Source organism: Salmo trutta, chromosome 19 (genome assembly GCF_901001165.1).
Source record: "Salmo trutta chromosome 19, fSalTru1.1, whole genome shotgun sequence".
Lineage (NCBI taxonomy): Eukaryota > Metazoa > Chordata > Actinopteri > Salmoniformes > Salmonidae > Salmo > Salmo trutta.
Genome location: NC_042975.1, coordinates 20,077,719 through 20,090,889, shown reverse-complemented (window position 1 = coordinate 20,090,889; position 13,171 = coordinate 20,077,719). Strand labels below are relative to the sequence as shown.

The 13,171-nt window shown below is 41.9% G+C and overlaps 1 protein-coding gene across 8 annotated transcripts; it reads left to right on the top strand.

Moving 5' to 3' along the window:
• On the top strand, positions 1-7,051 carry adad2 (adenosine deaminase domain containing 2). 8 transcript variants are annotated; one of them, XM_029700046.1, is made up of 9 exons: positions 1-450; positions 928-1,407; positions 1,892-2,032; positions 2,181-2,346; positions 2,586-2,753; positions 5,475-5,689; positions 5,790-6,027; positions 6,363-6,495; positions 6,712-7,051. In XM_029700046.1, the coding sequence occupies exons 2-9, from the start codon at positions 948-950 to the stop codon at positions 6,820-6,822; spliced, it is 1,632 nt and encodes a 543-aa protein (XP_029555906.1). In that variant the 5' UTR covers positions 1-450; positions 928-947; the 3' UTR covers positions 6,823-7,051. The 8 variants fall into 8 exon arrangements, with proteins under 8 accessions (XP_029555906.1, XP_029555911.1, XP_029555910.1 ...); XM_029700051.1 differs by having other exon boundaries at positions 1-456; positions 928-1,392; positions 1,904-2,032; XM_029700050.1 differs by having other exon boundaries at positions 1-456; positions 928-1,392.
• Positions 7,052-13,171: the final 6,120 nt, after the last annotated feature.

Sequence of the window (13,171 nt, the reverse complement as noted above, 5' to 3'; positions counted from 1 at the left end):
CCTCAATGATGGGCATGGGATACATCTTATGTCAGAATTCACAACTCGTAGCTGGTTAGGAGAATTAGGTTAATGTTAGGAAAATAGTTAAGGTTAGCTAAAATGCAAAACAATTCAACTTGACGAGATGTATGCCATCTAGCGATAGCCCAGCTCCACCGCATACAGGAGTCTACATTTCTAGACAAACAAACACAAAACGAGAAGAAGAAAAAAGTTATTGTATTGCACATAGAAACGCGCAATTTTCATATTGATGGGGTGGAGATGATGAATATGAAGTAGAACATTTTTGACATTTCCCTTTCAACGACGACTCACCATCAAGATTGTAGATGTGTGTAACGTTAGCTAAACAGCAACACTATTGTTTTATCCCAAACACGTCATAAGCTTCTGCTCGTGTCCAAATCCATCGAGGGAACGTCAACCTTCAATTGACATTTCGGGGTGACGGTAACAATTTAAGTTTTATGTTCACAGCTAGAACCTTTAATGTGAAAGTAACGCTATGTCACTAATTAATTGAAAGATTCGCAGTTGCTATCCATTAGGAAGCCAAACGAGGCTTGTTACAACTTGTCGTTGCAGAACTCTTGTGCAAATAACGAAAGTGATAAGGACATGTAAATGGTTTAGCTTGCAAATTCACTAACCTGTTGGATAAGGTCAGGTGAATCGTTTGGCTTGCAAATTCACTATAGAGAACACTTCGACCTATCTTGCTTCACTAACTTAACTGAGTTACTAGTTAGATTTTTTTTATATGGTTCCTGTAATGTCCAAGGACGATGAATAACAGTTCCGACCTAGCTCACTTTCGTTATATGGCCATTCATCATGCATTGATCATACATAGGGCTGTAGTCAGAGAAATCCGGCCCTAACTTGGCGGATGTGTTAAGTATTTTTGGCGTTGCCTTTCAGTCTACAGCAGGTCTCATACAATGGTGGACCATAACGTTGTGAACAAGCGGCTGCCGAGAATGGCGGCCTCTCTGCTGAAGCGTTTTCCCTCAGAGGGCGAGCCCGCGATGGGGATGCGCCACCGGATCAGCAGCAGTGGTGGGGCCATGGGTCGAGATTTCGACTGTGATGTCGGTGACCCTCTGGGCTTCGACAAAACCCTATGTATTGATGGTGGTGGTTCCAGGACCCCAAACCTGCTGGGGCCGTTGCTGACAGAAGACTGCATACCCGTCCAGGGGTCATCTTCCCCCAGGCTCCCTCTGCAGAGCCACAGGCTGATGCCAGCTGACCTGGAGGATTTTAGCGATGACTGTGACGGGTACTCTCTCCCAGGCACACCGCCCCGGTCCGAGGGGGACATCAGCTTCCTCAAACAAGGGGTCCTGGACCAGTTGGACAACCTGGAGAGCAGCCCCAAGAGAGGCAAGAGGGTTGGAGGTGGGTGAGGGGCCAGGTGTCCCTTGTAAAAGAGGTCTTCTGACCTCAGTGGGACTTCCTGGATAAATACAATTGAGAGGGAACAGGCTACTTCCCTGTAAAGGCACACATAGTTAAAGAGACTTCAGGATTTTGGCAATGAGGCCCTTTATCTACTTCCCCATAGTCAGATGAAATTGTGGATACCATTTTTATGTATCTGTGTCCAGTATGAAGGATGTTAGAGGTAGTTGCGCTAACACTGGAAGTCTATGGGTATCTGTATGCTATCAGATACCCATAAACTTCCAGCGATTTCGCTAACGCTAGTTAGCATTGGCTCGCGAAATCTCTAACTTCCTTCATACTGGACACAGAGACATAAAAATAGTATCCACGAGTTCCTGACTCAAGGTAAGTAGCTAGATAAAGGGCCCGATTGCCAAAATCCAGAAGTATTCCTTTAAGCACACTTTAGAAAGATCTTAATGAACATCTCCTCAAGCTGTGTTTCCAGTGGGTTACACAGACTGGCATAAACATCGAATGGCAGCAGTGTGCAGCGAGAGGTTTGAGCGCCTCCTGAGGGAGTGTCCAGAGTTCCATAGCTGCAAAAGCCACCTGGCTGCCTTTGTCCTAGAGAGAGGTGAGTTCTCCCATACTGCTCACTATAGGTCTCATTCCAGACCCAAAATTAGAATTCACCCCAAAATATGACCCACTGCATTTTTCACATTGGGTGAACGTCTGTTCAGCCTAATCTTACATCGACAGTGTGTCTATGGGGTGTATTGTTGGTGTATCCTCAGAGCTGATTGACACCGGGGGCCAGTCCTGTGAGCGCTATGAGGTGGTGGCATTGGGCACAGGCCAGTCGAGCTACAGCGGCTGGCTTTGCTTCAGTGGCACCGTGGTGCATGACTGTCATGCCATCGTCATCGCCAGACGGGCTCTCCAAAGGTAGACTACATCCTGGCCGTGTTCATTAGGCAACAAATGGAATAAACAAACTGAAACGGGGAGGGATTCCCTGGACTTGTCCAATTCGAAACGCTAATTTTTCTTTTCCGTTGTGCCCTAATGAACACAACCCTAATAGGATCCCTCTGATAATCCATTGTCTTTTCTTTTTGAGTTCAGTGTTGCCATTATTACTGGATATCAGGAAATAATGTTAATATTCCTTTTTTTATGTACAGGTATTTGTTCAAGCAGCTGCTGCTGTTCTTCAGCCACGACCCCAAGCACAAGGAACGCTCCATCTACCAGAGCACCTCCGACAGCCACCTCCTCCAGCTCAAGCCCCAGATTTACCTGCACCTCTACACCAACCAGACCCCGAAAGGCGCCGCTCAGTGCATCCTCATGTAAGTGTGTTGTTCACGTCAAAGTGCGTGTATACATTTTTGGGTACTGTATGTGGGTCTTTCTATAAACTAGGGTACCAGTGACAATTTCCTACACAGTACAACTTGTTACAGCTGCTGATAAGTCATTGATAATAATCTGCCAATTTTTTTTCATGTCATTACATTAACAAGTAAAGGGGATCATAGCTATATTTAATAAAATTCACGAGTTTAACCCATTATCATGGTTGGTGTCTTGAAGGATTTGTTCAAAATTGTGACATAACAACTTTTCTGTACTTGCATTTATGGCAGTGTAAGGTGTCCTTATATCATATATTAAGCATTAATCAGCTAAATTAGACATTGAACTTGAACCTTGTAAGAATCCTGGATCTAGCTGTCAGACAGTTTTTGTTGTATGGAGATCTCAGAAATGCAGTGTAACTACCTAACACAGGGGTAGGCAACCCTGGCCCTGATGGAAGACCAGCTGTGTTGAATTTAGGCAATCACTGAACTGATCAATTAGCTCAGTTGGTCAGGTGTGGTACCTAGTTGGAACAAAATCCTGCGGCTGTCCAGGAACAGGGTTTCCTTCCCACTGACCTAACATTTTGTGTCTTCTTATGTTACGGGGTGAAAACAGTTTTCATGGGCACACAAATACAAAATTATAAATGCGATTACAAAATCGAATGCTTTTAACCAAAAGAGTCACCGTACCTTGATACTTAAATTGATACTGGTTCTTAAATAATTATGCATAATACTTGTTGGATGTGCAGGCATTTGATTCCAGCTGATTCCAGCCTTGATATTTTCACACACCATGTGATCCAGGAAGGAATTTTCTTAATGACAGTCAAGTGACGAACAGCTGTTGTGATAGCGCATGCGACGCAACAACAGCCGAGGTGCTGGAAAAAAGGTATTCACGAGGAATGTCCAGAATATTTTGGTGTATCGTTCGTTACTCTGGTGAAGACAGTTGTGATTGGATCCACGTTGATCTATATCCCTAGCGAATTGGTGTTGATCATCTGTAGTCTGCTTGATTTACAGCAGGGTCTCATTACATTTAACAGGAAAGCATTAAGGTAACAAATTCATATTTTCGTATGTATTTGTGCCTCGGATTGGACAGTCTGCAGTGCTTAATTTTGTAGGATAGGCTATCGCGCAACACCCAATGCTATTCCTATACATTATTCAGGATATAATGACAACAAATTACATGGCCTAGTGGGCTTATTCACAATATGATCTGGTAATGAAATAACATGACAAATACATGTCTTCCATGTTAGACCTGCAATTTTAAACAATACAAGGGCCTTAAAGTAGCCTACTTGAATTTGGAGCTCAGAAAATCAAGTACTGGAATAGGCTGACCTTGAAAATCAGACATTTCCTCAATTTGGTGCTTGAAAAGTCATTTTTTATCAGATTTTGTGAGAGATGTGGCCCCTTCACAGATTTTGTGAGAGATGTGGCCCCTTCACTTCAATTGAAGGGCGGTACGGTTATTTTGAGGACGACAACTTCTAATGTTGGCGTCAACTTGGCTTTCCAATACAAATCCTTCTATTAAAAAATTAACCTGGGTTTTGGTCACTTTCCCTTTATAAAATCAATGATGGTGAGATTAATGCTACCGCTATCCTTGGCTTTATTACTTGTGCCTGCGTTGGCCACATAGGCTAGAGAAAAATCTATTTAGTCAGGCAATGTCCACATTATTCTCATATTTTAGAATGTAATAATAAATTGAATATCAATGTCTTGGTAAAAAAAAGTGGTAATGGCCTACTTTTTTTACACTTTGGGGGCGGGGGGGGTTCTATATTAGGCCCTATATGTACAATTATATAAATGAAACAATTGTATAATATTGAGATCCTTGAAAATTACAATTAAGTTCTTGAAAAAGTCTCTGGAAGTCCTTGCTTCAGAAAGTATTCATACCTATTGACTTATTCCCCATGTTGTTACAGCCTGAACTCAAAATGTATTAAATAGGTTTTTTTCTCACCCATCTACACACAATACTCCATAATGACAAAGTGAAAACATGTTTTTAGACATTTTTGCAAATGTATTGAAGTGAAATACAGAAATATATAATTTACATAAGTATGTCCACCCCTGATTCAATACATGTTACAATCATCTTTGGCAGCGATTACAGCTGTGAGTCTTTCTGGGTAAGTCTCTTAGAGCTTTGTACACCTGGAATGTACAATATTCACATATTATTCTTTAAAAAATTATTCAAGCTCTGTCAAGTTGGTTGTTGATCATTGCTAGACAGCCATTTTCAAGACTTGCCATTGATTTTTCAATCCAATTTAAATCAAAACTGTAACTAGGCCACTGAAAAACATTCAGTGTTGGTAAGCAACTTCAGTGTATATTTCTGAAGGCTCTGTATAGTCCTAGGCCTATATTGTTGTGTAGGTGGAGTCATGGGTCAATTTGCATATATTCACTTTTATTTCTCTAAGTATACATGTGGAACTGCATGAAAATATTTTTTTGTTTCAAACCATTTAGAATTTTTTATCCAAATGTCACACGTCCGCCCCATTATTTATAGGAAGACCTAAGATGATCATTACTTGGAGTATTATTATTTGACAATATATCAATTCTCTCTTGATACTCTAATGTATTGATTCCCCCCACCCCATCTCTATTAACTATGTCCTGTACATACTCTTATCTGTCTCCCCACAGGAAGTCTCTGAGCAGCAGCTACTCCTCTCTGAAGCTGCAGTGCCACGCCAAGGGCTCCCTGATTCCTGTGGCCTTCCTCCACCCCAGTGTGTGGGGCGCCCGCGTCTGCTGCATGTCCGACAGCGACAAGCTGTGCCGCTGGACTGTCACTGGGATTCAGGGCGCGCTGCTTAGCCACTTCGTCCAGCCACTGTATATCACCAGTGTGGTGCTGGGTAAACATTTTGGAACTGAATAAAGCCAATGGCTTTAAAATTGAAAAAAGAAAGACCCAAAGAAATGAAAAACGTAGATGTACTGGTCTCTATTATTCAGGTGACTCCAGCCAGTACTCTGAGAAGGTGTCGGAAACCATCAACAAGCGCCTGGGCGAGGGGGGCTGGGAGGAGCTGCTGGCCCCGCCATTCAGCAGGAAGAGGATTTTCTTCCTCAGCAGTGAGGGGGTGGGGCCTCCACTCAGCACTGCCCACTGCACAGACCTCAGCATCAACTGGTGCCTCGGGGACGCCAGCATCGAGGTCCTAGACAGCACCAACGGCTTCACTGTGGACGGGTAAGTCAGAGCAGAGCAGGTCCCGGGCCTGGGATGTTGGTTATATCAGGGCAAAGGACACAGAACTGGGGCCTGTTCAGTAGGGTGTAATCTTATAGAACGTTCAGAATATAAATGTCTCGTGTAGATATATGATTGAAGCACCAACTCAATTCATTACATTTCTATCTGCAATCTTTCATATCACTAAAAACACCTATTGAATACATCCCCTTGGCTTGTATATTTACATTCTACTACTTATAGATTAGTACTTTAGACATCTGCATTGTGGTGAGAGTTTTCTTTGGTGCCTCAGGGATGGTAATGTTTTTAGACTTCTCTCTGTTCCTCAGTTCCCCGTTTGTGAGTGGCTCTGGCTTCTCCAGCAGGCTATGCAAGAGGGCCCTCTACAGCAACTTCCGCAAAATTGCAACTCTAGGAGGATACCGCTGCCTACAGGATCTCCCCACGTACCACAGTGCCAAAGTGTGTTTGTGTGTTAATTGCTAATCATTGAAAATGTAACCTGAATTGTGTAAGCTACTCTGTCAGTTTGAATGAACAGATTTATAATTGGCAGGGATGTGTCATTTATCATGTAATGCTGGATTATTTGATTGACGATTTGACTTTTTCTTTTGAAAGTATGAATGTGAGCCATTATGTAGTCTGTGGTGAATGATTTGTGTAACCTTGTTGCAGGTGGAGGCTCACTCCTACCAGAATGCCAAGACCGTGGTCAACCAGCAGTTCCTGTCCAACAACGCAGGTCCATGGAACTCTAAACACCTGGTGGACAGCTTCAGTCCCTGAGCCCCTCAGAGTGGAGGGTGGCACGGGGGTCCATTACTAAGGGTTTCTTTTGAAGGACAGAAGCGGTTGGTGTCTGTTACTTTCTGCATTAAAGGTATTCCCCTTGAGTTTTCTTATGTTCAAATAAGCAGTATTGCACGCTGTGTGCTAAGTTTGACAGGTATGTCTCCCTGTTCTGTTTTCATCAAGTATTCAATAATGTGCAAAATAAAGACAACTCTGAAGTTAATCAGATTTAAATCTTGAATTGAAGGTGAGCATGAAAACTAAAACTTGGCCCTGTGATAGACTAAAGTCCTGTCCAGGGTGTGTACTTGTGCATTAAGCTGCTTCATGCTACAGAATCAGGAAAATCGCAACTGCCCTATGAGCGGTTCTGGCTCGGACAAGGCTTACTTACAGGTCCCATGAATTTAAGACCTTTTTAATGCCTCTTAGAGTGCAATTGAATACCAATTTTGGGTCTCCGCGCACCAGACACCTGTTAATATTCCTCTCCAAGAATGAGCCCGTGTTGGCAAAAAGTAGGATTCCTAGGGCTATAGCCTAGATGGCTCATATTATCAGGCTGTAGCCTAATGGATGTAGTAGCCTAATGGATGTAGTAGCATAGTGCCTAAGCTATAGATGGCTGAAGCATGGGGTTGCCCATCTTCATTTGTTTAGGCTACCCCAATGGGCTGATCATTAGTTAGATCAAACTCAAGTGTTCAGAATTTTGGCTTCGATACCAATACCAGCTTAGTGTAATGATACTCCATACCGTATCAGTACCACTGTCGGAAAAATGCCTTGGTAAAATATACAGCAGTGTTCCTGTATAAAACATGTTGTCAACTCTATTTGGAGAGCTAGGCCACTGGGTATGCAGCCTTTTGATCCAGTACTACTCAAACACATCGGAGTCAGTTTAACAAGGTCCTGTTGAGTTGTAGAATCTGGTGTGTTGGCGTATGGCTGGAACAAAAGTCTGCACACCCAGTAGCTCTCCTGGAGGTATTATGCTGTAACATTAGCGTACAACAAAAAAGTCGAATAAAATTATTCCCTCATTCAATGAATCAGGTATAAAATGGCTATACTTCAAAGCAAGGTAGCTAAACAGGAGGGCTTGACTGACTTTATCCAGTCCAAATAAGACATTAAATACACAAAACAAAAATAAACACTATGTAAAGTGTTGGTTTCATGAGCTGAAATAAAATGTCCCAGAAATGTTCCATATGCACAAAAAGCTTATTTGTAAAATTCTGTGCACAAATTTGTTTACATCCCTGTTGGTGAGCATTTCTCATTTGCCCAGATAATCCATCCACCTGACAGGTGTGGCATATCAAGAAGCTGATTAAATAGCACGATCATTACACTGGTGCACATTGTGCTGGGTAAAATAGAAGGCCACTTTAAAATATTCTCACACAATGCCACAGATGTCCCGTGTGGCTCAGTTGGTAGAGCATGGTGTTTGCAACACCAGGGTTGTGGGTTCAATTCCCACAGGGGACCAGTACTGTATGAAATGTATGCACTCACTACTGTAAGTCGCTCTGGATAAGAGCGTCTGCTAAATGACTAAAATATAAAATGTAGATGTCTCAAGTTTTGAGAGAGGGTGCAGTTGCCATGCTGAATGCAGGAATGTCCACCAGAACTGTTGCCAGAGAATTGAATGTTCATTTCTCTACCATAAGCTGCGTTTTAGAAAATTTTGCAGTACGTCCAACCTGCCTCACAACCGCAGACCACGTGTAACCACGCCAGCCCAGGACCTCCACGTCTGGCTTCTTCACCTGCGCTATCGTCTGATGGGCGGGTGCTGAGGGGTATTTCTGTCTGTAATAAAGCCATTTTGTGGGGAATAGCTCATTCTGATTGGCTGGGCCTGGCTCCCCAGTGGATGGGCCTATGCCTTCCAAGGCACACCCATGACTGCACCCCTGCCCTGTCATGTGAAATCCATACATTATTAGGGCCTATGAACTGTAACTCAGTAAAATCTTTGAAATTGTTGTATGGTGCGTTTTTATATTTTTTTCAGGAAAAGTTAGCCATTTCATCTAACATTCTGGGAATGCATGATGGATACTTTGATGTGCAACATGCCAAAATAGGATCCAGAATAATACTATATATTTTTGGCTCTTTAGAGATTAATTTACCTGCATGTAATTTGTGCATATTGGCCTAGGCTATGCCTATATGCTATGTAATTTGCCACCTGAGGAAGTGGGAACTCAAAACACATTAGCTAGTTTGCTAACTCTAAATATGATTTTGTTACTAGATAGCCATGCAATTGATCCAACAATAAATGTTATGTCCCACAAAAACTTTCCATTGGCAGGTTTATATAGGCTACTTGACGTATTCACTGCAAATGTACTTTTTTTTATCAGTAACAGTAGTTGTTTTAAACTGTCTTTCCCGCAATTACTGTACATTTTGAAATGTTGCTCAACTATCAGTATGATTGCATTCATCAGAGTGCATCTCTCCCTTCACTTTGTGCAAAGAGGGGAGTGAGAGCCAGCAGCAAAACAGGGACAGGGCAGATACTTTCATTGCAGGAAGCAGGTTAATGCACATTACTATTGACCAAATAATGGTTTTAGAACCAAAAATTCTGCAGGAAAATTGTGTAGCCTAATCACAAAGGAAGCAAAATTACTTCGGTAAGAGGGTGGCAAAGTCAGTCGGTAATTTTCGGTTTATCGACTCAGCTCTAGTTAGTGTTGTCGTCGATCAAAATGTATAGGCAGGGTTGGGTAGGTTTCTTTCTAAATGTAATCTGTTAGTTACCTAAATTGTAATCGATAATGTAACTTTTGGATTACCCAAACTCATTAACGTAATCGGATTATATTCCATTACTTTTAGATTACTTTCCTCTTAAGAGGCATTAGAAGAAGACAACAGTATGCTATCAATTGAATGACATCTATTGCAGGATAAATCAATGTTAAAGTTTGCATAGCTGGCCATACACTACCGTTCAAAAGTTTGGGGTCACTTAGAAATGTCCTTGTTTTTAAAGAAAAGCACATTTTTGGTCCATTTAAAATAACATCAAATTGATACGAAATAGAGTGTAGACATTGGTAATGTTGTAAATGACTATTGTAGCTGGAACCAGCTGATTTTTTTTATGGAATATCTACATAGGCGTACAGAGGCCCATTTATCAGCAACCATCACTCCTGTGTTCCAATGGCACGTTGTGTTAACTAATCCAAGTTTATCATTTTAAAAAGCTAATTGATCATTAGAAAACCCTTTTGCAATTATGTTAGCACAGTTGAAAACTGTTATCCTGATTAAAGAAGCAATAAAACTGGCCTTCTTTAGACTAGTTGAGTATCTGGAGCATCAGCATTTGTGGGTTTGATTACAGGCTCAAAATAGCCAGAAACGAAGTGACCCAAAACCTTTGAACAGTAGTGGGTTGGTTTTTATTTATTTAACCTTTATTTAACTAGGCAAGTCAGTTAAGAACAAATTCTTATTTACAATGACAGCCTACCAAAAGGCAAAAGACCTGCGGGGATGGGGGCTGGGATACATTTTTTTATTTTTGTAAAACACATCACAACAAGAGAGACCTAAGACAACAACACAGCATGGCAGAAACGCATGACAACACAGCATGGTAGGAACAAAACATGGCAGCAGCACAACATAGTAACAGCACAAAACATGGTACAAACATTATTGGGCACAGACAACAGCAAAAAGGTAGAGACAATAATGCATCATGCAAAGCAGCCACAACTGTCAGAGTGTCAATGATTGAGTTTTTGAATGAAGAGATTGAGATAACTGTCCAGTTTGAGTGTTTGTTGCAGCTCGTTCCAGTCGCTAGCTGCAGCGAACTGAAAAGACGAGCCACCCAGGGATGTGTGTGCATTGGGGACCTTTAACAGAATGGGACTTGCAGAACGGGTGTTGTATGTGGAGGATGAGGGCTGCAGTTGATATCTCAGATAGGGGGGAGTGGGCCTTGCGACGGGTATACAGAGATGGCCAGTTTACGGAGGAGTATAGAGTGCAGTGATGTGTCCTATAAGGAGTATTGGTGGCAAATCTGATGGCCAGATGGTAGAGAACATCTAGCCGCTCGAGAGCATACCTGCCGATCTATAAATTATGTCTCCGTAATCTAGCATGGGTAGGATGGTCATCTGAATCAGCTTTGATATGTGCTGAGAGAAGGACAGTGCACCGTCTAGCCATACTCCCATGTACTTGTATGAGGTGACTACCTCAAGCGCTAAACCCTCAGAGGTAGTAATCACACCTGTGGGGAGAGTGAGTAATGTTTAGTCTGATGCTATTTTGAAAGTCAAGAAGCAGAAAAATAAAGTACATTACAATGATATATTTTACTTTATGGGGACTGAATGCTAAATTAAGGCTGCCAAGCTTCTTCTAACCCATCGTTTCTACTGTAGTACATATAATACGATTAAATTATACCTTTACATTAAAAACCGAAGTCTATCAGAATTCCAGTCATTCCAATAAACGTTATACCCCTTGATCTTCAAGAATAGAACTTGGAAATATGGAAGTAGAGATTAGCCAAATTGTTTTACCTGAGCATGACCCCAAAACGAAGGACTTATTAGCCAGCCCTACACTGTTGTTTATGATTTTGTTGTCATGGAAAACTGACTGGGCTCATTGATTCGAGTTGAAAAATAAATGCTGCTCTCGTGGAATGGCATGCTTTGAGCACTACTGAAAAGTCCCATTTACATGTGAAAAATGAATGCCTATGCTGCATTTGCTATAGGCCTATTGTTTACCTTTTTGTTGGTGACACTTTTTATCTTGATAATATGCAGCTGTTTAAAGGGCACATTTACAGATGAAACAATAAAACGGTCACTCTGGCTCTGTTTTGGTAGAAAGCTGAGTGATGTAACCACTCTCAGATTAGTAGACAAAGCTATGGATGCAAGGACTGACCATCCATGATATTAACATTATTGTTTTAACCATGTTATGAGGCTATACAGTGTTTGTTTACATTTACAATGTTTATAAATATTGAAGAAAAACAAGCTTATATTTTGGGTTCTCATGGTGTATGACTGACAGTTGAACTAAGCTCATGAGGCATTTAAGTTATATTCTTCAAGAATCAATGGAGATAGACTGACCGTTTAACCGAACGGGCAATATCAAACCAGGATATGCAATAACAAAGTAAATGACTTTTGCCTTTTAAACATTACCTAGATGTGCTAAAGACAGTGTCTGGCTAAAGGATCAAAAAACAAATATGCAATCGAAATTGTCCATATGTATTTTAAGTGAATGGCAAAGGTGCATAAAGATACTTTTGTATAAATAGTTTATGTGGACACCCCTTCTGCTATTTCAGCCACACCCTTTGCTGACAGGTGTATAAAATTGAGCGCACAGCCATGCAATCTCCATAGACAAACATTGGTAATAGAATGGCCTTACTGAAAAACTCAGTGACTTTCAACGTAGCACACCGACATAGGATAGCCACCTTTCCAACAAGTCAGTTTGTCAAATTTCCACCCTGCTAGAGCTGCCCCTGTCAAATGTAAGTGCTGTTATTGTAAAGCGGAAACGTCTAGAAGCAACAACGGCTCAGCCTGTGAAGTCGTAGGCCACAAAAGCGCACAGAACGGGACCGCAGAAGCACGTAGCTACCGAGTTCTAAACTACCTCTGGAAGCAACGTCAGCACAAGAACTGAATGCAGTGCCAACTATAAAGTTTGGTGGAGGAGGAATAATGGTCTGGGGCTGTTCATGGTTCGGGCAAGACCCCTTAGTTCCAGTGAAGGGAAATGTCAACACTACAGCATACAATGACATTCTAGACAATTCTGTGCTTCCAACTTTGTGGCACCAGTTTGGGGAAGGCCCTTTCCTGTTTTAGCATGACAATGCCCTGTGCACAAAGCGAGGTCCATACAGAAATGGTTTGTTGAGATCGGTGTGGAAGAACTTGACTGGCCTGCACAGAGCCCTGACCTTAACGCCATTGAACACCTTTGGGATGAATTGAAACGCCGACTGTGAGCCAGGCCTAATCGCCCAACAGTATTCCCTGACCTCACTAATGCTCTTGTGGCTGAATGGAAGCAAGTCCCCACAGCAATGTTCCAACATCTACTGGAAAGCCTTCCCAGAAGAGTGGAGGCTGTTATAGCAGCAAAGGGGGACCAACTCCATATTAATACCCATGATTTTGGAATGAGATGTTCAGGTGTCCACATCATTTTGGTCATGTAGTGTATGATGTCTCAATATGTCATGGTTTTACTACTATCCATGGAGTTATCTACAGCGTGCGACATGGTTCAATGT